At 38.7% G+C, this 27,074-nt stretch overlaps 2 protein-coding genes across 2 annotated transcripts; both read left to right on the plus strand.

Annotated features, from left to right (window-relative positions):
* The first annotated feature begins 13,448 nt into the window (after nt 1–13,448).
* LOC110888156 lies at nt 13,449–14,492 on the plus strand. The gene has a single exon (XM_022135696.1). The coding sequence runs from the start codon at nt 13,449–13,451 to the stop codon at nt 14,490–14,492; it is 1,044 nt and encodes a 347-aa protein (XP_021991388.1).
* Nucleotides 14,493–22,907: 8,415 nt separating this feature from the next.
* LOC110888157 lies at nt 22,908–23,666 on the plus strand. Its single transcript, XM_022135697.1, has one exon. It carries the CDS (start codon nt 22,908–22,910, stop codon nt 23,664–23,666), a length of 759 nt encoding a protein of 252 aa, XP_021991389.1.
* The last annotated feature ends 3,408 nt before the right edge of the window (nt 23,667–27,074 follow it).

The raw sequence follows: 27,074 nt of genomic DNA on the forward strand, positions 1-27,074 counted from the left end.
AACTTACTTGCGTAGTAGTCGATATCATACGGTCTAGTGGTTCACATAGGGAAGCCCCCACTAATCATGGAAATGGTTTGGGTAATAAAGAATGAACTGGTTAATCTTACTTTCAACTACGGGGTAACCCCCACGGCAATTACGCCAACGAAAGACAAGCCACGTTTTCAGAAACAACTTAAAACTAAACAACTAAACGTGAACTCACTCAACTTTGTTGTTGACTCGTTGTTACATGCCTTACAGGTCGTTAAATGCTTGGAGCTTGCATATGGAGGTGGTCGTTGTGGGATGCGTACTGATATGTCCCGTATTTAATAAATAAACTTTATGAACTTATTAAACCTACGTTTTGGACTTTAAACTTATGAACTATAGACTATGTTTTGAACTTATGTTTTATGCATCCGCTGTTAAACTAAAATCGGTTTACTTCCTTTTGGTCACCAATCATATTGGGTTTGTTTTTTTTTACTTAATTATGTTGTTCGATATGATTGGTGGCTCGATCCTGGTCATGTCACCCCTCCAAGCGGTGATACTCCGCATGGTGGATTTTGGGGGTGTGACAGATTGTATTTCCTTTTGTAGTGTAATTCTGTATGAAAATTGTTTGAGTTTGAAATTTTCTAAGTGTTTGATCTGTTGTGATTTTGCAGGGTTCGAACGTACTGTTTGATCCATTGCACAACACTTGTTGTGTATATGATAAAGAACTTTCAAAGATGGCTAGATTTAAAGATATTCTGGAGTTTATGGAGAGACAGCCTATACAGAAAGCCTTATCAGATCAACGTTTGGTGTTTAGATCTCATATTAAGTATTTCTGGGAGAAGGCAACTTATGATGAAGCAAACAAGACCATTAATTCACTTGTGAAGGTGAAGAGAAAAGACGAACAAATAATTTCTCAGCGGCAATCTATATTCTTATTATGAAACTTGTCAAAATGGGGTGATCTTGTCCATCTCGTGAAACCCTAACAGATTCTTGTTCATCCTATTCTCGTTTGATCTTGGTTATCATCTTAGGGTTCTCCATTCGATCCTTAGACGAAAATCAGGTAAAATCAGATTGGATTCTTCTTTTAGGGTTTCGTTTTTGGGGTTGTTCTCTATTAGCCGAAGTGTTGTGCGGCTGTTATTTAGATTTCGACATCAATTTCTCAGCGGCAATCTATATTCTTATTAGGGTTTGGGTGTTTCATCATAATAAGGTGTTACATCAGATTCTGATTTGGGGTTACGTAATATTAGGGTTTCGGCAGATTAGGGTTTGTTGTCGGCACCAATTCCTGGTTTGCGAATTAGGGCTTGGCGGCTGATTACCCAACCAATTACGGATTAGCGGCTGATTTCTTATTGATTCTGATTGTTTGGTGAATTCTTTTGGGGTTGCGGCTACTAGGGTTTTCAGGCGGCTTCTATCTTGAACGAAATTCTGGCTGCTAGGTTTCAGTTTAATGGAAGAACGTATGAAACCTGGTGGACGGCCGACACTGTCTTTTAAGGAAATTGCGGATCGAATTCTTGATGTTGATGGGAACAATATTCAGCCAAAATGTGGTATCAACATCATTGATGAACTCACTAGGGTTACTACTCCGGTTCAGTTGGATAAACCGTTCTCGCCAACAACGGGTGTTCATGGAGTGAATGTGTTGAATCCATTGGCTGGTAACTCGAACTCAAGATTTTCGGGGGTTGTGGAACCTTTATCTTTTGCTAGCGTTGTGAACACCGAAAAGGAGAAGGTAAAGGTTAATTTTCGGATGATGGAATCTAGCGAGTCGGTTGATGGTGCTGATGTGGTTATTCCATTGTCTTCGGTCAAGCAAGTCTCAGACAGGTATGCTAACACGTTGTATGGATATTTTCTGGGCAAACGGCTGGCTTTTCCTGTGGTGGATTATTTTGCAAAGAACAACTGGGTTAAATATGGTCTCTCTAGACTAATGATGAATGCAAACGGGTTCTTTTTCTTTAAATTCAAAACAAAGGAAGGGATGGATAAATTGGTGGAGGATGGTCCTTGGTTGATTAGAAATGTTCCGATAATCTTGAAGGAGTGGTCGGCCTCTGTCAAGTTGGAAAAAGAAGACATAAAGGCTATCCCTGTTTGGGTTAAGATGCATGAAGTGCCATTAGCAGCATATACTGAGGACGGTCTTAGTTTGCTTGCTTCTAAGATAGGGGTGCCTAAGATGCTAGATTCATACACTGCTACAATGTGTGCTGAGTCATGGGGAAGAAGCAGTTATGCTAGAGCTCTCATTGAAATTCAAGCCGGGGCTGAGTTAAAGAGGAGTGTTACAGTTGCAATCCCATCTTTACAGGGTAATGGTCACTCAATGGTGGAGGTGAAAATCGAATATGATTGGGAGCCTTTAAGGTGCTCTTCTTGTTGCGTGTTTGGTCATGAGGATAACTCGTGTCCAAAGAGGCCTCAGGTCGTTTCGAGTGGGGAGTCTAGTAAGAAAATTGATGATTTTCAGGTTGTGGGTGCAAAGAAGAAGAAATCTACTAACCAAGGTCTTCACATGAAAAATCAGAAGCCTAAGGTAGTGTACAGACCAGTTGTAAACCCTAAACCAATCTCGTACTTGAAGAAGCCGGTGAACAATCAGGTATCAACGTCAAACCCCTTTGATGCACTTAAGGATGATGGTGGTGGACAGGGAGGTAGTACTGTGGGTCGTATAGAGAAGAAGGAGAAAAAGTTGAGTGGCAGGCAGGATTCAGATGAAGAGGAGGTCGAAGAAGTCTACAATGAAACTAGTGCATTTATGACATCGGGTACTCATCTGTTCTCTTCGAAAGCAGGGGCAAGCACCTCTTCCACAAAATTCTCAAATGGATAGGCTACTTTTGGTTCGTTTGAAGGGGTTGCCGGTTTGTGGCAACTTTATTTTTGATGATGGCGGTTGAGGATTTTGTTTTTGTTTTTTCCATTGTTTTGTCTACTAGATCATGATGTATAGTAGGCTAGGTTACGGGGTGTCATAGTTGTTTTGTTTTTGCTGGGTCATACATATATGGGGCATGTCCTATATATGAACTAGTGTGGAACACATCCTCACTACTTGTACTTATTTGCGGTTGCATTTTAATAGATTCACCGGGGTAACCCTTTACCCAAAAAAAAAAAAAACAGCTTGTAAGAGAGGTGATGAATTTTCCTGATGATGAGAACTCTCCAACGAAGTTTCCAGAGAGGATGGTAAAGGGGTGCATGTTAAGAATGGGTTACAACGGTGATCTCAACAAGGCGAATTATTTGAAGGCAAATTTTCCAAGATTGTACAAGTTTCTGATTCATTCTGTATTACTCGCTCTCAGTCACAGGAAAGGTGGTTACGATGTGATGAGAGATTACCAGATGAACATGGTGGCAGCTCTAGTGCTTAACAAGAAATATAACTTTTCGAAGATTGTGTTTCATTATTTGGTTGAGAATACAAATTCAAAAGACAAGACTTGGGTGTATCCTCGTTTTATTCAGATGATTTTAGATCATGCTTATCCAAAGTTGGAGAGAGACGAGAAGAATGATTTGTTGATTCTGTATCACATGGACAATGAGTCTTTGAAGCAGTTGGCTAGATATCATCCGAATCATCCAGAGCCATCGTTTAAAGTTGAATTCTTTGGCTTTGTTAAAGATAAGAATTGTAAAGATCCAGATCCAGTTAATCATCAGAACTGGAGGAATGAAGTAGAAAGGAAAGAAAAGAGTTATGTTGATGAGATGAAAGTTCTTGAAAAGTTCAGAGAATCTCGCAGCGAATGGTTCTTAAAAGAAGAGAAAAAGAAGAAAAGCAGAAAAACAACACCAAAAGTTCAAACTCAAGAAGGTTCTTCATCTCAACCTAAGAAACGTCGAAAGAAAACAGTTGAGACCTTGCTTGTTGATAAACCAGATGAAGAGGAACCAGAAGTAGAAGATGAAGCTGAAAATGAAGCTGAAGCTGAACCTGAAGTTAATGTGGGAATTGATGTTCGTTTATCCCCTAATTCTGAAAGGTTGTTGAAAGAACGTAATGCTTTTAATGCTCAGAAACAAAAGGCAGTTGGTGAGAAAGAATGTGACGATGGTGATAAAAGCTCTTCAAGTTCATCTGATGAAGAAATTGATGAGACAGAGCATGCAAAGAGAATTCAAGCTGAGATAGCTAAAGAACAGCAGCTTAAAAGAAAGAGAAGAGAGGAAAAAGAGGATGATGTGTATATTCCATCACCAGAGGATGTAATAGAGTCTCAAACGCCTCCTTCTGGTGGAAGAAAGAAAGCAGGTGCAAGGAAGAGTGTTGTATCTCCAAGAGCAGCGAGACAAAAGCTAAAGCTGACTCTTAGAGTACCTAAACGTACACCAAAAACAAAACAACCTACACAACCTCCTTCACCACCACATGATCCTTCACCACCAAAATCACCACATCAATCACCTCCAAAACAACCTACACCACCAAGACAACCATCTCCTATCCAATCACCGTTACATCAATCACCACCACATCTTTCACCTCCACACCAAACACCTATCCAAGAACAATCTATACTTACTTCACAACAAATCTTCCAAACACCACCACCTTCACAACCACATGTTCAAACCACACCTGGTTCTTCTGGCTACAAAACTTTTCCAAATATTCCAACAGAAGGTATTTCTCTTGAAGAAATTGGTGATTTCAACTTTGCTAGTGATGTACAAGTAAAGAATGTGGAAAAGAAAGTTGATGCAGTGTTGGTTGAAAACAAGAGATTGGCTGATCGTGAAAAGATTCTTGAGATGTGTGTCAAGAAAGTTGAGTCTGAGAACAAGTCTTTGCTGAAGAAAATAGAAGCAGATCAGACTGAAATTGATATTTTGAAAGTAAAAATATCAGAGTTAGCGGAAGAGAAAGCGCGTCGAGACGAACAGAATAAGTACTTTGAATTGAAGAACAAAGAACTTGAAGCTGCCAAAGCGGTGAAAGAACATGAGTTGTATATGATGAACAAAGTGCTTGAAAATATGCTTGGTAAGTCTATAGAGCAGAGGTTTGAGGAGATAGAAGTTGAAGAGTTAAGAGCGAAGCGTCAAGCTGAAATTGATGCCAAAATGAAGTATAAAGGAAAAGGTGATGAAGGTTCTGAAGTTGCTGAAAGATCAATAGTTCTATCTATTGATCCTGTATCTCCTATTCAGAATCATGTTCCTATATCTGCTGTATCTGCAATCTTTGAGGAAGATGTATTACTTGAAGATATTGCAAATGATGAAGAAGATGACGAAGAGGATGATGACGAAGAGGATGAAGATGATGAGAAAGTTGATGATGCAGATGATGTATTCTCTGCTAGCAGTCACAGTGATGACGATGATGACGACGATCAGGGTGGTACTGGTGTTACTGTTACTGAAGCGTCAAAAGAACAAAATGTTGATGATTATATGCATGATGATGCGAATGAAGATCATGATAGTGCTGAAAGTGAGGGGGAGAATGTGGATGACAAGAATGTCAATGAAGCTGAGATGTTAATTCTTCGTATTGAGCCTGATGTAGAAGAAGGAGAAATCAGGCATACGTATACTTTGGATGAAGTTCTCAAGATGTTTAATGTTAATGAAGATGAGTTCAAGTTCGATTTTGAAGAAGAATTGAACGCTTTCGATATCAACCAACAACCTGAGTATGAATACAAATATGTTGAAGAGGCAGACGTCTATGACAAGGTTGAGGTTGAGGATTGTACAGATGAAGACAGTGTGAATGAAGACACTTCTGAAATTCCAACTCTGTTAGAGTTCTTCAGTCAAGAAAACAGAGATGAACTAAGAAGAAAAGTTGCTGAAATTCTGAAAGATAAAACTTTGATGGCACAAGAAAAGATCCACAGAAGGAAGAACACAAGAAGTGGTTCAGGAAGAGTAATGAAAGGAAGTTCAAGCGTCCTTTGAAGTTTTACAAGAGGGATAGAGATGTATCACTTGGTGATATCATCAGTTGGGGATTCTTGCCTCATGTGAATGCATACGCGATTAGAAGAGAATACGGTGTGCAATATTTTGAACGTCTGTATGATATTATGTCCCTACCCTGGTGGGATGTAGAAGAGTTATCAAAGGTTAGAACATTGGGGTATCCAGTCAGAAAGAACGATGTGCCTATGTGGGGATTGATCAAGTATGAATCATTGAAAAACTTCAAGCATTGGAAGCCACATTATCCAAATAAAGTGAGAAGAGTTAATCCTGAAACTAGTAATGAAGAGACAATATTGCATGTGAAAAAGCCAAGAGTGATCAAAAATATCCCTGTGCCAAGAATGGAACAAGAGTTCTATAAGGGTTTTGTATGTTGGGTATACAGCTGTATATCGACTGAAGCTGTGATCACTTACAGGGCAGAGAATGAGATTAGAGAAATCTTTGTATATGATCCTCTGTGGCTGGTGAACTGTTCTGCGAAAGATATAAAATGCTTGTTTGTGAACAAGATATGGTTCAAAGCTGAAGACAGAGAACAAGCGATGCAATTCCAGAAAGTTGTATCCATTTGCTTTCAAAAGGGTATCAATGCTGTCAACAAATGGAACTCAAAGTGGCGAAAGATTGAAGAGGAAGAGAAGTTAAAGAGAGAGAAAGAACGGAAGGCACAAGAAGATAAAGACAATATGCTGAGACATACTTTAAACCAGAGAATGGCAGCTGAAGAAAAACAAGCAGTGGAAGCGAACGAGAAGCTTAGGAAGACGTTGGCACGAAAGCCTAAGCAGAGGGAAGAAACTTTTAAGTCGATGTGATTCAAGAGTTGAAGACCAGACTGAAGACTCCGGCTGTATCCAAGGGGGAGTTTGTTGGTGCACGATGTCTAAAGCCTACGTCTTAAGTCTAGGTCATAATGTATAGGGGTCTTAGTATCAAAAATGTAAAGTTTAAGGGGTCTTTATGTAATTTCGCATAAAAGTTGTATTGCCTAATTCCGCACGGAATTATCATATGTAATTCCGTTTGAGCTGTCAAGTTTCATTTCGTGCGGAATTACAGGCACTATATATATGTGTTGTGTTTTCTCATTTGGCACAGAATTAGTTGCATTGTAATGAAGTGCTGCCAAAATCCTGCCGTGTAATCAAGTTGATTTCTGAATGAGAAAGCTGTTTTAAAGTGATATCTCTGTTTTCTACTCCATTCTTCACTGATTCTAATCTGTTTGTTAGATTCCGCCTCTCAAACAGTGTGTATTGCCTCTTATTGACTCAATTGGTCGGTAAAATGATCCTACACAACATAATGGAAGTGCTTATTCGATTTGGAAAGCGTTAAGATCTAAGTTTGTTGGAAGTCAAGAAATGATCAAGAACAAGAAATTGCTTCTGAAAAAAGAGTTTGATTTATTTCGTGGTTTGAAAAATGAGAGCACAAAGCAGATAATTGAAAGATACTGTAATTTGTTGGTAAACATGAGGAGGGTGAGCATTAATAAGGACAATGAAGAATTAATGGAGAAGTTGGCTGATGCATTGTCACATGAAACTTGGGGTACATATCTCATGATGCTAAGGAACAAGAAAGGGTTTAGCAATTCGACATTGAGCAAGTTCATTGAAAAGATTGAGGCTCAAGAGATGGAACAGAGAAAGATCTCAAGAATGAAAGATTTTGATGGTGAACAAGACATTGGGCTTTATTACAAAGCAGGGTTGAATGACAAAACCACCAACTTGTCTCCAAAGGTTGAAACTGCTTTCAATGTAAAGAGTTCATCAGGAAGTTCTTCTAAAGGATCAAGTAGCAAAACAAGTTTTTCATCATATTCGTCATTTGATCCAAACATCTCAGCAACAAAGAATGGCAAGAAGTTACAATGCAACATTGTACTGAATCTGGAGAATGATCAGAATTATTCAGAAGAAGTTGCTAAGAGTCACATGTCTTTGTTGGGAACCGTGTTGGAATCGTATGGTAGTTTAGTTGCAGGTCGGATCGGAAATCCGATGTTGACCAAAGAGGATTACGATCAGATTGATGCTGAGGAGATGGAGTTAATGGATATAAAATGGTGTATGGCAAGTGTTTTGAGGAGAGCCGAGAAATTTAGGCAGATCACAGGAAGAGATGACTTCCATGATGCATGTGTTTCTAATTTGGGTTTTGATAAATCTAAAGTCACTTGTTTTCGTTGCAGGGAAAAAGGACACTTCAAGAGGGAGTGTACTAATCGCGAAGCAAGTGGAGCTCAAAATCCGTTCAACAACAATGATTACTATCGAAAGGCAATTTACCATCAAGTTGCTCAACAACAACAAGAACCACAAGTGGCACATGGTAGAAAATTAATTGAAGAATCATCAAAGAGAGCATGTTTGGTGAATCAAGAAAATTTCAGATGGGACAAATATATTCCAGCCGACAACAAAGCATGCCTAATCAATCAAGATGATGAAAAGTTGCCAGAAGGTTTTAGCTGGGCAAATTTCAATTGGGATGATTATGATCCAAACAAAGCATCAAATCACAAAGCTTTTGTTGCTCGAATTGAAGAAGATAGTGATGATGATACTGAGTATTACGCTAAAAGAATGGCAAAGCACTTAAAAATGATGGCAGAAAGTGATAGTGAAGATGAAAAAGCTAAAAAGAAAAAGAAAAAGGTCAAAACACTGGTTAGCAGTGATGATGAAGATGTTCCGGTGATCAGAAGAAAAGTGAAAGAAGTTCCAGCTTTCAAGATTGATGAAGAGGCTGATGCAAGGAAGAGTCCGGTGATTTGTGAAAACTGTGAAGCAATAAAGAAACAAAACAGTACTTTGATTCACAACATGAACAGGTTGAAAGAGTCTTATGATGTTCTGAACAAAGCCATGAATCAATACAATGAATCCAGTGATGAACAGGCAACAACAATGAAGACACTTCAAGGAGCTTTCATGATAAAGCAAAAAAGTTGTGAACAATTACATTGAGAAGTGTGCTGCTCTGGAACAAAAACTGGAAACTCAAAGAATTGAAACAGAAAGAGTTAATTGATTGTTAAAAAGTTACTCATGTACTTCTTATGTCATTGACAGGATTTATCCAACTGTTGAAGGTATGAAGGCATTTGAGGATGATGAAGTAACTAAGGAACATAAGGTTTTTGAAGAAAAGACTCCTGAAAAGAAGAAAGAAAAGAAGAAGGATACTAAAGTAAAGACATCTAGTAAGAAACAAGGTGTCAGTTACAACAAGTGTCCACCCCCACTTGAAAATGGATATTCACCGAGAAATCCAAATTCAGAAAGAGTCAAAAAGGCAACAAACTTACAGTGGGAGTCAGAGTCCTCAGTCAATTTGCCAGAAAATATACATTCACATCGTCTAACACTGATCAACAATCTCAATTGATGAAGAACGTGGTGGATCATGTGTTAGATAACGATGAACATGAGGAGTCAAAGTCGAAGTCTATGTCAGAGTCAAAGTCTGAGTCCAGCACTCCGAGTCAAACCGAAAAACAGGGCAAAAGAGTATACAATAAAGAATTCCTGTTATCAAAATCTAATTTGGATGACGAAATGTTTAAAGTTGCATATACTTTGAATAATTCTGACAAATTATATTCTGATGAGGAATTTCCAATAAGAGGTGTTAAAACTGAAATGATTAAAAAGGTTTTCAAACTAACAGAAATTAATATTTCTTAAATAAAAGATGTAAATCTTTCTGAAAAACCTAAAAAATACACTTCAAGAGTTCAACAAAGGTTAAACAAGAAAAAAAGGTTACAGTTCTGGTTCTGGTTATCGAAAGAAACCAAATCATAACGGTAATTTCAAAAAGAAAGGTTTAGGTTTTATTCCACCAGAAAATCATAAAAAGGAAAAATATGTTCGAGATTTTAAATCAAAGATAGTATTTGTTTCAGGTACATCTTCTGAAGAAGAAAAATAAAAATTGTTCAGAAAGCAGTCAAATAGAGATTTCCTTGCAAAGAAGCAAGAAGAGATGCAGACTGTTGATCAGAAGAAGGAAACTCGAACCTGTTTTAAATGTGGAAAAATTGGTCATATTACCATGAACTGTTCACAGGCAAAACAAATCAAACAGGAGTTTCTAAACTGAAAGAGAAAGTGTTTGAGTTTGAACCACCAATTGAGAGATCTAAACTTTTCGAAATTTGAAATTGGTGAATGTTCGAACAAGTTTTACAAGAGAAGAGCAAATCTGGTTTGAACCACCAATGGGCTACCTGCTGGTTTGCGAACTAGGGTTTTGGCGGCTGATTAGTTCTTGTCGGCAATAAATCTGGTTTGTGACGGCTGTTAGGGTTTGTCGAATCTGGGATGGATGATTTAAACGGTTCTGGTGGATATGTTAGTAGTTCTGGTGGAAATCAACAGGGTGCGACACCGAGGGCAACGTTTGCAGAAATTACAGCAAGGTTTAATATCATTGACGATCTCTCGGCTCAAACTGAACCCCGTAACGTTAACATAATTGATGAATTGATAAAGAATTCAGTTCCAATTGAAGCTGAAAACTTGCGGTCAGCAACTAGGGTTTCTGATTGGGAAGGGATTAAGCAAGCTACCAAGAGATATGCGCAAAGATTAGAATCCAATGTAGCCGCATTGGCAGGTCATGGGAACTCGAAAACTTCAGCGACGACGGAACCGGTATCATTTGCAAATGCAGTAATGAACTCTAAGGATAAGGTGACGGTGAACTTTAGGGAGATGGAGTCTTCTGAGGTTGTCGATGGAGCTGATGTTGTTATTCTGCTGGCTTCGGTTAAGCAAGTCACGGACAGGTATGCAAACACTCTCTATGGGTATTTCTTGGGTAAACGGCTAGCGTTTCCGGTGGTGGATTACTTTGCTAAGAACAATTGGGTTAAGTATGGTCTGGCTAGATTGATGATGAATGCGAATGGCTTCTTTTTCTTTAAGTTTAAAACTAAGGAAGGGATGGATAAAATGTTAGAGGATGGGCCATGGATGATAAGAAATGTTCCGATTATCTTGAAGATGTGGTCGGCCTCTATCAAACTAGAAAAAGAGGATATTAAAGCTATTCCGGTGTGGGTAAATATGTACGATGTGCCGCTAACAGCTTATACCGAGGATGGTCTTAGTTTGATTGCATCAAAGATAGGGGTGCCTAAGATGTTGGATACGTATACTGCTACGATGTGTGCTGAATCTTGGGGAAGAAGTAGTTACGCTAGAGCTCTTATTGAAGTGCAGGCGGGGGCTGAATTAAAAAGAAGTGTCACTGTTGCCATTCCATCTTTAGATGGTAATGGTTATTCTAAGGTGGAAGTCAAAATTGAATATGATTGGGAGCCTTTAAGGTGTTCGTCTTGCTGCGTTTTTGGTCATGATGATAGTTCGTGCCCAAAGAACCCTCAGGTTGTTCCGAATGGGGATTATGGAAAAAATGGTGATGATTTTCAGGTTGTGGGTGCTAAAAAGAAGAAAGCTACTACTCAAGGGCTTCATATAAAAAATCAAAAACCTAAGGTAGTCTATCGTCCAGTTGCCAAACCTAAACCGAATTCGGCTGTGAAAAATTCGAATCAGGTTTCAACGTCGAACCCTTTTGATAGTCTTAAAGATGACGATGGTAATGGTACCATGGTGGGTCGAGTGGCTGGTAATCAGGGAGGTACCACCGTGGGTCGGGTTGAGAAGAAACCTTCGAGGGACAGGCAGGAATCGGATGAGGAGGTAACGAAACTAGTGCATTCATGACATCGGGTACTCATCCTTTTTCTTCAAAAGCAGGGGCAAGCACCTCTTCTTCCAAGTTCTCGAATGGATAGGTTGTCTGCTTTTCGTCTGAAGGGGCTGCGGTTTTGAGGCCACTTTATTTTTGATGATGGTGGTTGAGATTATGTGTTTGTGGTTTGCATTGTTTGTCTACTAGATGTCGTGTCATGATGTATAGTAGACTAGGTTATGGGGTATTATAGGTCTTTGGTTTTGTTTTTGTTTTACATATATGGGGCATGTCCTGTATATGAACTAGTGTGGAACACATCCTCACTACTTGTACTTAATTGCGGTTGCATTTTAATAGAATCACCGGGGTAACCCTTTACCCAAAAAAAGAAATCTGATGATGGGTCTAGCAATGATTCTGATTCATCAAAATCAGAGGAGCTATCTTCTGGCGATGAATCTGATTCCACAAAACCAGAGGAGCCACAGGTTGTCTCAAAATGTGATGACTCAGTTCCTCCAATGGATGATGCTAATTTTCCACCATTGAAGGCTGAAAATTTTAAACAAAAAATTGGGAAAGTTGAGATTTCAAATCAATTCTTTTCTGAGAAGAAAGAATTTGATGTTGAAAAGGCCTTTAACCCCAAAGTGAAACATATTTTCGGAAAAATGATTGACAGAAAAGTCAAAGGGGTTAAAGAGTTCTATGAGAAGAAGATGGGAGGTAAGAAACCGAGTGTTGGTAACACGGTATTACCCAAGGCTGGTCAGGCTTGGGTGGATATATTCTTTGATTAAAAAACCTGACTTGCCGGAGCTCCCAAGTTTGTAATTGTGGAGCAGGAATCGGCATTATTCTTGATAAAATTGATTTTGTGAAAGAATTTTTAAAATTGTTAAAATTTTTACAGGTTAAGGACTTGCCGGAGCTCCCAAGTGGTTAATCGTGGAGCATGAATCGGCATCTTTATTGAAAAATATTTTTGAAAAAGGTTAAGTGTGACTTGCCGGAACTCCCAGGTTGGTAAGTGTGGAGTAGGAATCGGCATCTTTCTTGAGAAATTCACAAAAAGTGATTTCGTCCTACAAGTGGTTCGAAGGTTATTTGTTACAAAGTGATTAGTCAAGGTCATTAATTTGAACTTGATGTAATCCTCATTTCAAGTGGTGAATAACAATATGATGAACCCCAACATAAAAGTGGTTATAAAATCAACAAACCTTATTTTTCGGAAAAACCATTTTGATTAAAACAAACTTAAGTGTTTTGAAATCATAATGGGAAAATAGTTTGTTGTAAGGGGGAGTTCTGATTGTTTATGCCTAGTGAATGGCGAATTGAAGCGATTCATATCAAGTTATCAATTTACTTGTATAGTTTTTTTTTTTTTTGGTAAAGGGTTACCCCGGTGATTCTATTATAGATAACCGCCAAATAAGTACAAGTAGTGAGGATGAGTTCCCCACTAGTTCATATACAGGACATGCCCCATATATGTAAGCAAAAAAGCAAACAAACCAAGTTACCACCTCAAACTAGCCTACTACAATCATGAAAATGACTAACTAGTAGACAATCGAAAAAACAAACAAACGACGTCAACCGCCATCATCAAAAATGAAATTGCTACCAACCGGCAGCCCCTTAGCATGAAACAGAAGCCACCTATCCATTGGACAACTTTATGTGAGAGGTGCTTGCCCCTGTACTGGAAGACGTAGGATGTATTCGGTGATGTAAACAAAGCCCTTATGGCTAATCACATTTGCAGTATTCTTACGAGGAGGAAGTCTTTGTGGGTGGATTGGGTTCATGTTTACAGGTTAAAAGGTAAGAGCTTTTGGATTGCCAAAATGCCCTCTTCGTGTAGCTACTCGTGGCGTAAGATTCTTAATCTTCGTCCGGTTTTGAGGGATTTCTTTTGGATTGATATTGGCAATGGGGCCTTGGCTTCGGCTTGGTACGACCGTTGGAGTGACATTGGGCCGCTTGGGGAATTTATCTCGCCAAGAGTTATTTCAAATGCTGGGTTCCGGTTAGAGGATTCGGTTTCTGACATTCAGGCCAACGGTCAGTGGAAGTGGCCGGTTGCTTGGAGGGATCTCTTTCCTGTTCTGATTCAGCTAGATCATGTCAATATCCGGCCGAATAATCCTGATAGAGTTATGTGGCGTGATGGTAATAACACAAGTGTTTTCTCGTCTTCGGAGGCTTGGAATTCGGTTCGTTTCAAAGGTACAGAAATAGATTGGTGCACTATTGTCTGGTTTAACCAATGTATCCCGAGGCATGCTTTTTTGATGTGGCTGATTATGAGAGGTAAACTTCTCACGCAGGATAAGATTCTTAAGTGGGATATCTCTCGTAGAAAGACGATGAATATGATGTGTTGTCTGCTTTGCTATGCTAATCATGACTCTCATAGCCATTTGTTCTTCGAATGTGAATTTTCCACGAAAGTTTGGTATATCGTGAGGCAAAAAGTGGGCATGAGTACGGTTCAACCTAAATGGGAGGATATCATCAATTGGCTTCGTGATCGGTCCAAATCAAAGTTAGCATCTGATTATGTTGCGAAGCTGCTGGTGGCGGCATGTGCTTATGTTATTTGGCAGGAGCGTAATTTCAGGATATTCAAGAATCGGATGCGTCCTCCAGAGACTGTTAGTGAAAATATCATTAGTTTGGTTAGATACAAGCTAATGGGTGCGAGATTGAAGACAACGGAAAATGTGCGAAGACTTTGGAGGGAGTGGGAGATTCATGGCAACGACATTGTAGATGATGGTGGCTGAGTAATTTGTGTTTTTTACATTGGTTTGGTCTAGATTGTAGTCTAGTGGTTCGGTTTCAGTTTGATTTGTATTTCTTGGTTGATTTCTTTGTTTCTACTTTCATGGGGCATGTCCCATGATTGAACTAGTGTAGACTCCCTACACTACTTGGTTTTTTATTGGGTGTGAATATATAGAATCACCGGGGTAACCCTTTACCCAAAAAAAAATATAACCTCTACCTCGTCATCGTCAGACTCTTCATTTAGCTCACGCCCCCCTTTATATCTCCCCTGGAAGGAACCCCCATTCCCCCCAACAAACCCAAGAGCACTAAACGAATTGTGTGTTTGAACCTTGGACGAACTAGTGCACCGCGCATTCACGTAGGAAGAACTCACTGCCTTTTTCTTTTTATCCACATGTCTATACTCAAACTTGGGCTTTTGATTGTTAACTTGAAAACCGCTTTTCTTTATATTCTTCTTTGTCTTGACTTCCGTATAACCATCCTCATCTACTTTCGGACTGTTTGTAGGAGGTTTCACTGTCGATCGAATGCATTTTGGACACTCCTCAGAATCATGCCCAAATACACAACAGTGGGCACATCTCGGGGGTTTCCATTCATATTCCACACGAATAGTCTCATTGACATAGTTGTTCTCATCCAACTCAGGAATAGCCATGGTTAGGACCTCTTTAAAATCATGTTCAACAGAGATATCAATGAGGGCCCTAGCATAGCTGCTTCGTCCCCAAGCCTCGTTGCACATATCAATAGTATACGAATCCAACCGCAAAGGAGAACCAATTTTAGACGCCAACATGCTTAACCCATCATCAGTATACGCCACTAGAGGAACCTCATGCAATTTCACCCAAACCACAACCTTTTTAATATCTTCTTTTTTAAGAGTGTTTGTAGGGGCCAAGTGTTGAGAAAAAGAGGTTTGTTCCGAATCAGCCAAGGACCCCCTTCAAGAACATTATTCATACCCTGACTATCTTCAAACTTGAAGAAGAAAAACCCATTCGAATTCATCATAATTTTCTGAAAACCATGTTTTTTCCAATTTGTTTTCATAAAATATTCAACAACCGGATAAGCAATTCTATCCCCCAGGAAGTAACCATAAAGAGTATTTGCTAACCTGCTGTTAACCTGACGAACAGAATCAATTGGTAAAACTACATCCACTCCTTCCAAGGAGACATCCGACTTTAGCGACCTAAAATTAATTTTAGGAGTTTGATCAGCCGACTCATTTGCATTCCTAGCTGAATTTTGAGCATTCGAGCAAGAATCCATGTTAACACCACCCTGCTCAGCTTGTTTGTTTGACACAACATTAGTGTACGATTGAGAAGTAGCTCGAGGGATAGGATTAACATCATTCAACGGGAGCACAAAAGCTACCTTTCTTTTATCAAGAACCTTAGCATACTGCTGATTAGGAGAATCAGACCGACCAACCTGTTCAGCATCATCTAGTGGCAGCATAAAGGTTACCTTCTTGCTCAGTTCGGAAACCCTCGCAGCTATATTTGACGTTAGTTTTGGCTCAAAAGGTTTACCGTCAATATTCTTTATCTTCCTCGCAAAGACGTTTACGTTGTCTGCATTTTGTTCATCCATTTCAGCAGCCACAACCCTTCAGAACGTTAACTTGCTTGAATCTGAATTGCGGCCAAAGATTGAATCCAAATCAGTTTATTTTTTTTAGGTAAATGGTTACCCCGGTGATTTTATATATTCACAACCAATACAAAACAAGTAGTGTAGAGAGCCTACACTAATTCAATCATGAGACATGCCTCATGAAAGTAACACCACGCAAAAAACGAAAACAAAATACAAGATAACCAAATCAACCACTAGTCTAATGAACTAGATAAAATCTAACTCGAATCACTAATCAGCCACCTTCGTTTCCATCATCACGAATATCCCATTCCTGCAACAGCCTTGCCACTCTATCAGTTCTCTTCAGCCGAACTCCCATGATTTTATACTGAACCGTAGCCATTATTACATGACACAAGTGCTCCGGTGGTCTCAACTGGTTCTTGAATAATCTAGCGTTTCTCTCTTGCCAGATAAAATAAGCAGTAGCTGCTACTAAAATCCTGCTGACATACATACCGGCCGATTTGGAGTTTACACGCAGCATTAGCCATTCCACCACATCTTCCCACTTCGGAGCAACATCGTCCATACCCACTTTTTGTCTAACCGTAATCCATATCTTCGACGAGTACTTGCACTCAAAAAATAAGTGATTGTGAGAATCATGATTTTCATAACATAGCAAGCAACACATCATATTCATATTCTTCCTTCGTGAGAGATCCCACTGTAGAATAATGTCTTGGGTTAACAATTTCTTCCTCATAATCAGCCACAAGAGAAACGCATGCCTTGGAATACACTTAGCAAACCAGACTAACCTGCTACAATCCACTTCCGCTTCACTATATCGAACCGTTTGCCACATATTCGATGCAGAGACCTCCAACATCAGATTCCCATCCTTCCATTGGACTTTATCTCTTTTATTATGACTTATCTGGATCTGATCTAGTTGTATAAGGACTGGAAAAAGATCACGCCAAGCAGCAGGCCATGACCACTCCCCATTATCATAAATGTCCGCAACCGAGTCCTCCAATCGAAATCCTGCATTTGTTATTATCCTAGGAGTGAGGAAATTACCCAGCGGCCCCACATCGGACCACGAATCATACCAGGCTGAAGTCATTCTCCCGTCCCCAAGTTGAACCCTAAAATGATCCCTCATCAACGGCCGTAACTGAAGAAGCTTCCGCCAACTCCAACAACAATTAGCAGGCATTTTACAGACCCAAAAACTCTTGCCTTTCAACCTGTAATCATGCACCCAGTCAACCCAAAGCGATTTACGTTTAGTGATAATACTCCAAATATGAGTTGCCATAAGAGCCTTATTGACATCACCAATCCGTCTAATACCCAGACCTCCTTCAAATTTAGGAAGACAAACAGATTTCCATGAAACCTTTGCCTTCCCTCTTTGGAACGAAACATCCTGAGTCCATAAAAAATTCCTCATTCTCACCTCCAAGTCGTGAACCACCCGAGTTGGCAAAATAAAAACGGAAGCCCAGTAAATATGCATCGAAGAAAGAACTGACAATACTAACTGTAATCTCCCTGCGAACGAAAGCAGTTTATTTCTCCAACTCATAATATGCTTCTCCAATTTCTCCACTAGGATACTACAATCCTTGTAAAGAAGCCTCGACGATATTAAGGGGACACCCAAATATTTAACCGGTAACAAGCCCTCCACAAACGGCATCACACTCAGGATCGCATGCTTCACATTACTAGTAACATTGCAAAAGAAAACCGTGCTCTTCTGAATACTAGGAATCAAACCTGACATTTTAGTAAATTTAGACAGCGAAGACATAATGCACTTTGCTGATTGAATATTTCCTCTAGCAAAAATGAACAAGTCATCTACAAAGCAAAGGTTAATAATTTGCTGACGTTCACATCTGTTATGAAATCTGAATGAAGAATCAATTGATGTCTCACGTTTCAAAATAGCCGTCAGAATTTCCATAACAAGAGTGAAGAGGTATGGGGACAGCGGATCTCCTTGCCTTAACCCACGCTTACCTCTAAAATAACCATGCACATTACCATTAACACACACTGAAAACGAAGGAGTACCCACACAAATCATAATCCAATCCACCATCCGAATATTGAATCCAAACCCTAGCAAAATTTCCTTTAAGAACTTCCAATCGACAGTGTCATACGCTTTCTGGATATCCACTTTGAATGCACATCTAGGAGGGCCCGAGTTTCTATGATAGTTGTGCATTAACTCTTGAGTAAGGGGGATATTGTCCGATATTTTCCTACCTGGGACAAAAGCAGATTGATTCACACTAACAATCCCGTCCAGCGCTACTTTAATGCGATCAGCAATAATCTTACTAATGCATTTATATAGCACGTTACAACATGCAATAGGCCGGTAATCCGTAACACTAGCTGGCGTAGCCATCTTTGGGATGAGAACAATAAGAGTATGATTGAGCTGACGAAGCATTTTACCCGTAGAGAAAAAATCCATAATCGCCATCGACACGTCATGCCCAATAATCGGCCAAGCGTTTTTAAAAAAAGTTGAAGAGTACCCATCAGGACCCGGAGCCTTATCTATACTAATCGAAAACATAGCCTTCTTCACCTCCTCTTCCGTAACTTGACGGATCATTTGTGTAACGCCCTGCGTTTTCAAACTTCCTACATTTAGAAACCTTACGTGAAATTCTATCTTTGGAAATCTTGTGTTCTTATAACCATTCTTTCATCATAATCGTTGTAAAATACGGAACTTGCTTCGTAAATAAAACTTGTACATTACACTCTTTACCTAGTTAAATCATGTTTTATTTCATATTTCACCTTGTTACAAGTTAGGGGAAACATTGTTGCACATTATTACACAACTTAACTAACAAAATTACTCATTATAATGTTTTAAAAAAATAAAGAAATATGGCAGCCCCAATTCAGCAAAATTCAGCCCATATAGTTGGGTTTTGTGGGCTAGTTTCAAGGTGTAACCCCTTCTAAACACTTCCAAAGCCCAACCCATTGAAACCCTAATCCTTCCCCCTATAAATACCACTTATAACCAGCCTCCCTACCACTTTTGCAACCCTAAAAACTCACAAAACATCCACCAAACCGTAGCTGAAAGCAAGGGTTCGAGTAGATTGACACCCCTTCACGAAAATGAGCATAACTCACTCAATTCTTATCCGATTCACTCGATTCTTTTTCCTACTTGCTTGTATAATCATGGGGTTCGATTCCTGGACTTCTCCTTGGAGAAATCAGACCTGGAAATGCCCCGAAATCGTCCATAAACTTTCTGTTTGTTTTTATGTTCATCAAAAACTTGTTTAAACCTATGTAACTTGTGTTCAACACATCTCATACCTATGTCCTAATGCTTACAACTTATCCCATGGTTGGTTAAGCTTAAAAACAAGGTTGAGACATTTAAAATCAGAGGATTAAACCTCATAAACTTGGTGTTTTGTTTAGGGTTTCAACCCACAAATCATGTCAAACATAGCCTTTGATACATGAGTGATTATGGAACAACTTGGGTTGTCCTACATACAATCCTCACATGATTTGATGATTTCTCAATAGTTAGGTTGTTTATGTTATTGTGCAAATCCTAGTTCGTGACCCTCCTTGGTTGTTGTTACACCAAGTGAAGTGGTGAACATTCAAGGGGTTCCTAAATGGAAGCATGTCCTTCCTACCCCATACATGACATCTATGATAACACGAGGTGCCTAAATGAAGATTCTAATCTTCTACCTCCTACTTGAATTATTGGACTAAATAATATGTAGTACTTAACCTAGATATATATATACACTCATTCGAACCTTTAATGTTGAACTCATGTTTATATGTTAAAGTAGTAGAACATCACCTAAGACCTAAACCTTGTTGTGATTCTTATGGGTGTTCAACTCATGAAAATATTATCATAACCCTTGTGGTTACCAAGTGTCATACAAGTGTTATGGGTTGAAGATGATTACTTTCACATGCTATTCTCATATCTTACTTTTATGTTGTTTTTAAATACCGAATCTCGACTCTAAGCATACATGAACTTTAACCCTGCACATTCAACCTTCTAACCTCATCAACTCGTCAACAATTGGATAATCGGAAAACATATGCAAACTTTGTGAGTATACTCGTACTTTTCCCCTTTTACTTTTACCACTTTTGGGGTGTAACATGTTTACCTATTGAAACTTACACATGAACTTTTGTCTAAACACACGAATATTCCTATAACAATGCTTGTATATGTGATGGCTTGATACTTTAAATTTGGGTGATTCTTATGTGTTGAACTTATCATTAACTTCGTACGAGCCAAACCTTGACATATGTAGCGCTATAGGATTGACGACCCGCCTCTACTGAAACTTTGGTTATGTCATGAGCAAGTTGCGTTTTCTTGGTTTAATATGTTAGACACATGCCATATTTAATGTTTATCTTGAATCGCATGCTTGCTATGAGGAATTGTTCACACTTTTATCTTATGCTATGTATGTACCAAACTTGTATACTCGCCTTTGCTTTTGCATTGAACTTTATTTTAAACATGTTACAGGTTGATGAGGATGATGCTAAGAAAAGAAGTAGCGTTGATGCCTAGATACACATATAGACGTTAGGGTTTAATATGTTGTATCAAATTTTGTTATGTTATCATGTTGTTATGTTAAACTTGTTGTATTTGAATTTCTTGTAATGTTGACTATTTGAAGTTATGAAATGAAATGAAATTTGGAATTTCTAAATATTTTCACAAATAGCGTTATGATGTCTCTAGCAATCTTCACACTTCGTCTCATCCCGATGTTTCCGCCATTGGTTGGGGTGTGACAGATTGGTATCAGAGCCATAACTATAGGGAATTAGGAAAAGTAGGAATGCTTTCACCTAGTCTATAGTTTTAGAGCCTTATTCGTATGCTTTGCTTGGACTACTACATGATACCTTATTTGTTACTTATTTATGTTCTTTTAAACATGTATGTTACTCATGTGTAATATTTGACATGTTATTCGTACGCATTAAAGCTTGTTCTATTATGTGTTAACACTTGTTTTATCATTTCATTATTTAAGTACCATTCTTGATATGCTTTCTTATGTGTTTATACTTGCTTGTGTATTTCCTTCAACACACACTTCCCTCATGCATTTTACTTGATTATTCTAAATCCGACAACACTCATATTGTACAAATGAGACGAATTCACCAAAATAGGCGTGAAACCCACAATTTAGTGAACGACTCTCAACCTATCTATTCTTCTTTTTACACGAGATATCGCCATTGAGCTAGGAGTGAAATCCACATCTAAATAGCAAATCTCAAATTTCAAATTCTAGTGGACCCTCGTCAACATGTCGAAATTTAAATTTTGACCCGACGAGTACCAACCACACTTAGGATACGAAATCGTCAAGATAGGGGTGAAACCCGCACCTTGTCGACTAGTTCCACTCCTTGATTTTTTCATAAATCCCGCCAAGTCTCGAAATTTCGATTGATTTGGGACATGTAGTAACCGGAAGGGTAAATACCGTTAACCGACTTGTCGGCGAGAGTATTTTACCTATTAGGCCAAAGCATGCTCCTCAAATTCAAAAGACTTTTCGACCACTTTGGTTAGTCAAAGTTCCGTTTGGAACACTCCAAACTTTGGTCAAACATGTGTTTCTATTGTTCATTTTATACGATGCAATCTTTCAACCACGAGTTTACCTTTGATTTCTCTTTTCACACGCACAACATATCGAACCTTTTCGATACATTTATATATGCATGATTTTCATATAATTTAAATTCATATTCCTTGTAACAACTAGTGGAGAGGTATCATCGAGATTGGAGTGACTTCCTTACCTTGACGATTGACTCCACCCCTCTTCCCTTAAAACGACCTCACCAACGAGTTAGGGGTGATTCCCTTACTTAGGTGACCGTTACCCAAAACTTCTCTTTCAAAATATTTTATTATGCAAACCCGATCATGTTTTATACCTAAATCATTTATCATTATTCAAAATACCTACTTATACCGATTTCAAAATACATTGTTTATCAAACGTACTTCTTATTCTACCATCCATTTTCACTCAAATCATATACACAAGATTCTTAATCATGTCTTTACCGTTTTACTACATGAATTTCCAAACCTTACGAAATGCTACCTATCAATTTAATCGGTCTAATGAATCTCTTGCCCATGAACTTCACATCTGATTGATTAACTGAAACACGTTCACATTATATCATCATACTAGAGACTTCCACTCTTAATCGAAATCAAACTAACCTTTCTCAATTACTTATAAGACCTCATAGATGTTATATGACCGTTTACCAAATACTCTTTCCAACATCAATAAATCCTAAATAGTGCCTTTCAGAAGGGTCGGGCTAAAGTTTCTTGGAATTCGGTGTGTGTTCCTAAATATGAAGGAGGTTTAGGTATCCGTCGCATTGGTGATGTTAATAAAGCTCTTATGTCTTCTCATATCTGGAGTATTCTTTCTAAGCGCAAATCGTTATGGGTAGAGTGGATTCATTCTTACAGGTTGAAGGGCAAAAGTTTTTGGTCTTGTACTGTTCCCTCTAGTTGTTGCTGGTCGTGGAGGAAAATTCTTCAAACCAGGCAGGATGTGAGGAATTTTGTTTGGTCCGAGGTGGGTAACGGCGCGAAGACTTCAGCTTGGTTTGATTCGTGGAGTCATCTAGGGCCGCTGAATCAGATTATTTCTCCTAGAGCTATTGCTAATGCAGGTTTCAATATGGAGTCTAAATTTTCTGATATTTATTCTAATGGTTCTTGGAGATGGCCAGTTGCGTGGAGAGACACTTTTCCTGTTCTTATCCAACTTGATCAACTGATATTTGATTCGAACAAGGAAGATAAACTTTTGTGGCGTTCAGGTGATCAATTTCGTGAGTTCTCTTCGGCTGGGGTTTGGGAGTCTATCAGGCACCGTCATTTGGATGTTCAGTGGTGCCCTATTGTTTGGTTCTCGCAATGCATTCCGCGACATGCGTTTTTAATGTGGTTAATCATGAGGCGAAAGCTGCTTACCCAGGATAAGATTCTGAAGTGGGATTTTTCGCGGCGTAAGAATATGAATATGATGTGCTGCCTGCTATGTTATGCTGATCATGATTCTCATAATCATTTGTTCTTTGAATGCAATTTCTCTTCTCGAGTTTGGCAGGGGGTTAGACATAAAGTGGGAATGGATTCAGTCAATGCGAAGTGGGTGGATATTGTTGATTGGCTTCTAGTGCGGTCCAAGTCCAAATCTGTAGACAACTATGTTGCTAGATTACTAGTTGCGGCCAGTGCTTATTTCATATGGCAGGAGAGGAATGCGAGAATGTTCAAGAACCAATTGAGACCTCCTGAAACTATAAGTGCTCTCATTATCCAACAGGTTCGGTACAAACTAATGGGTGCGAAGCTTAAAGATTGTGCGAATGTGAGAAGGCTGCTAGGCGATTGGGAGATTGTTACCTCTGAGCTCGCAAATGGTGATGGTTGATTGAGTTGTTTAGTCTATTTTGTTTCTAGAAGTGTGTCTAGTTGGGTTGCTTTTTGTTGGTTGTTTTCTTGTTTTTTCGTGTTTACTTTCATGGGGCATGTCCTGTGATTGAACTAGTGTAGGATTTCTACACTACTTGTTTTCTTTGGTTGTGAATATATAGAATCACCGGGGTAACCCTTTACCCAAAAACATCAATAAATCCTTTGTTAAAATTATTTTTAAACAATCACTAAGTTCTTTTACTAAATTTCTTTTCTAAGGGTCGACGTTTTCACAAGAACTTTCAAAGTTCAAAATTTCATGTTTTGATGCAAATGAAACAAACCCGTTATTTAAAAAAAAAAAAAAACCTTCTCTACAATGCTTAACTCGTCATCCAAATTTCAAAACACGTGGGCTAGAAGACTTCATGGGGACCAACAATTTTCAACATACGTGAACTTCTTTTTTTTTAAACAAAAGTAGCATTTCAATCATTACAAAATACGTTAAGCATGACCAATGAGTACTTTATGTTCCTTTACATATACAAACTATATTCTACCTTTCAAACCAAGCTCAATCTAATTTTGATTCGACAAACTCAACGTTTTGTTTAAACAACTATACATGCACATCATCATACACATTTTAGACGATATCTCGCGATAACATCATTTATATCGTTCGTATCTACATACTTAACTTTTTTTTTCTCCGCAATGTCTCAACGTACACCATATACGCAATATTTATTTTTCATACCTACACCTATGTTCATACGTTTTATGCTTGTACTCATACACATACTACTTATACGTTTTACGCTTCTACTTGTACACATACAACTTACACATTTTATGTTTATGCTCATACATACATGCGTATTCATACTTGAACTTATGCTCATACTTTCATCCTTACTCATGATTCGTACATTCGTACCTATACGCGAGCGTAATCCGAGGGATTCGCTTACGTGGGTCCCATACATGCTTAAACATAAACATGCTTACATACGACATTCTTCTACGTACACATTCTTATTTTCAAATTCATGTATACCTTGATTCGTACATAACTAGTACAAGCTATGTGGATCATGCGACGATCAGTATAATCGCGGGTGCACACGGGATTATAGTGATAGGCGTATGAGAACCATAGAGTGTACTACTGTGTATGGTAAGACACGGAACGTAACATGACCCCGAGTAACAAAACGGACATAATGTGGTTAAAACATGGTGGATACGCCGCTGGTACTTCCTATATATAAGTGTTTTCACCATGTTACCAAACTTTCGTAAAACGTGCCATGAGAAATTCAGTGTGTTGCAGACCTTTTGGACCTAATACAACTTCACGCAACTCACAAACGCATTATATCCGATTATTCATGACGAGACTTCATCCTTAACACACTACGTTCATCTATCCAACACTTATGCTATTCACATACTTGTACTCTTTAAGAGTCATTCGTTCATTCTATACCCGTATTATTTTATACAAAACTCGTTCGCAATCCAGCTTGTTTAAACATTTGAGTCCTAACTTACCTCGTTACCTATAAAATAGCCTCCCTATTCTTGATTCTTGAATATTTCCTCTAGCAAAAATGAACAAGTCATCTACAAAGCAAAGGTTAATAATTTGCTGACGTTCACATCTGTTATGAAATCTGAATGAAGAATCAATTGATGTCTCACGTTTCAAAATAGCCGTCAGAATTTCCATAACAAGAGTGAAGAGGTATGGGGACAGCGGATCTCCTTGCCTTAACCCACGCTTACCTCTAAAATAACCATGCACATTACCATTAACACACACTGAAAACGAAGGAGTACCCACACAAATCATAATCCAATCCACCATCCGAATATTGAATCCAAACCCTAGCAAAATTTCCTTTAAGAACTTCCAATCGACAGTGTCATACGCTTTCTGGATATCCACTTTGAATGCACATCTAGGAGGGCCCGAGTTTCTATGATAGTTGTGCATTAACTCTTGAGTAAGGGGGATATTGTCCGATATTTTCCTACCTGGGACAAAAGCAGATTGATTCACACTAACAATCCCGTCCAGCGCTACTTTAATGCGATCAGCAATAATCTTACTAATGCATTTATATAGCACGTTACAACATGCAATAGGCCGGTAATCCGTAACACTAGCTGGCGTAGCCATCTTTGGGATGAGAACAATAAGAGTATGATTGAGCTGACGAAGCATTTTACCCGTAGAGAAAAAATCCATAATCGCCATCGACACGTCATGCCCAATAATCGGCCAAGCGTTTTTAAAAAAAGTTGAAGAGTACCCATCAGGACCCGGAGCCTTATCTATACTAATCGAAAACATAGCCTTCTTCACCTCCTCTTCCGTAACTTGACGGATCATTTGTGTAACGCCCTGCGTTTTCAAACTTCCTACATTTAGAAACCTTACGTGAAATTCTATCTTTGGAAATCTTGTGTTCTTATAACCATTCTTTCATCATAATCGTTGTAAAATACGGAACTTGCTTCGTAAATAAAACTTGTACATTACACTCTTTACCTAGTTAAATCATGTTTTATTTCATATTTCACCTTGTTACAAGTTAGGGGAAACATTGTTGCACATTATTACACAACTTAACTAACAAAATTACTCATTATAATGTTTTAAAAAAATAAAGAAATATGGCAGCCCCAATTCAGCAAAATTCAGCCCATATAGTTGGGTTTTGTGGGCTAGTTTCAAGGTGTAACCCCTTCTAAACACTTCCAAAGCCCAACCCATTGAAACCCTAATCCTTCCCCCTATAAATACCACTTATAACCAGCCTCCCTACCACTTTTGCAACCCTAAAAACTCACAAAACATCCACCAAACCGTAGCTGAAAGCAAGGGTTCGAGTAGATTGACACCCCTTCACGAAAATAAGCATAACTCACTCAATTCTTATCCGATTCACTCGATTCTTTTTCCTACTTGCTTGTATAATCATGGGGTTCGATTCCTGGACTTCTCCTTGGAGAAATCAGACCTGGAAATGCCCCGAAATCGTCCATAAACTTTCTGTTTGTTTTTATGTTCATCAAAAACTTGTTTAAACCTATGTAACTTGTGTTCAACACATCTCATACCTATGTCCTAATGCTTACAACTTATCCCATGGTTGGTTAAGCTTAAAAACAAGGTTGAGACATTTAAAATCAGAGGATTAAACCTCATAAACTTGGTGTTTTGTTTAGGGTTTCAACCCACAAATCATGTCAAACATAGCCTTTGATACATGAGTGATTATGGAACAACTTGGGTTGTCCTACATACAATCCTCACATGATTTGATGATTTCTCAATAGTTAGGTTGTTTATGTTATTGTGCAAATCCTAGTTCGTGACCCTCCTTGGTTGTTGTTACACCAAGTGAAG

Source organism: Helianthus annuus, chromosome 11, assembly GCF_002127325.2.
Source record: "Helianthus annuus cultivar XRQ/B chromosome 11, HanXRQr2.0-SUNRISE, whole genome shotgun sequence".
Classification (NCBI taxonomy): Eukaryota; Viridiplantae; Streptophyta; class Magnoliopsida; order Asterales; family Asteraceae; genus Helianthus; species Helianthus annuus.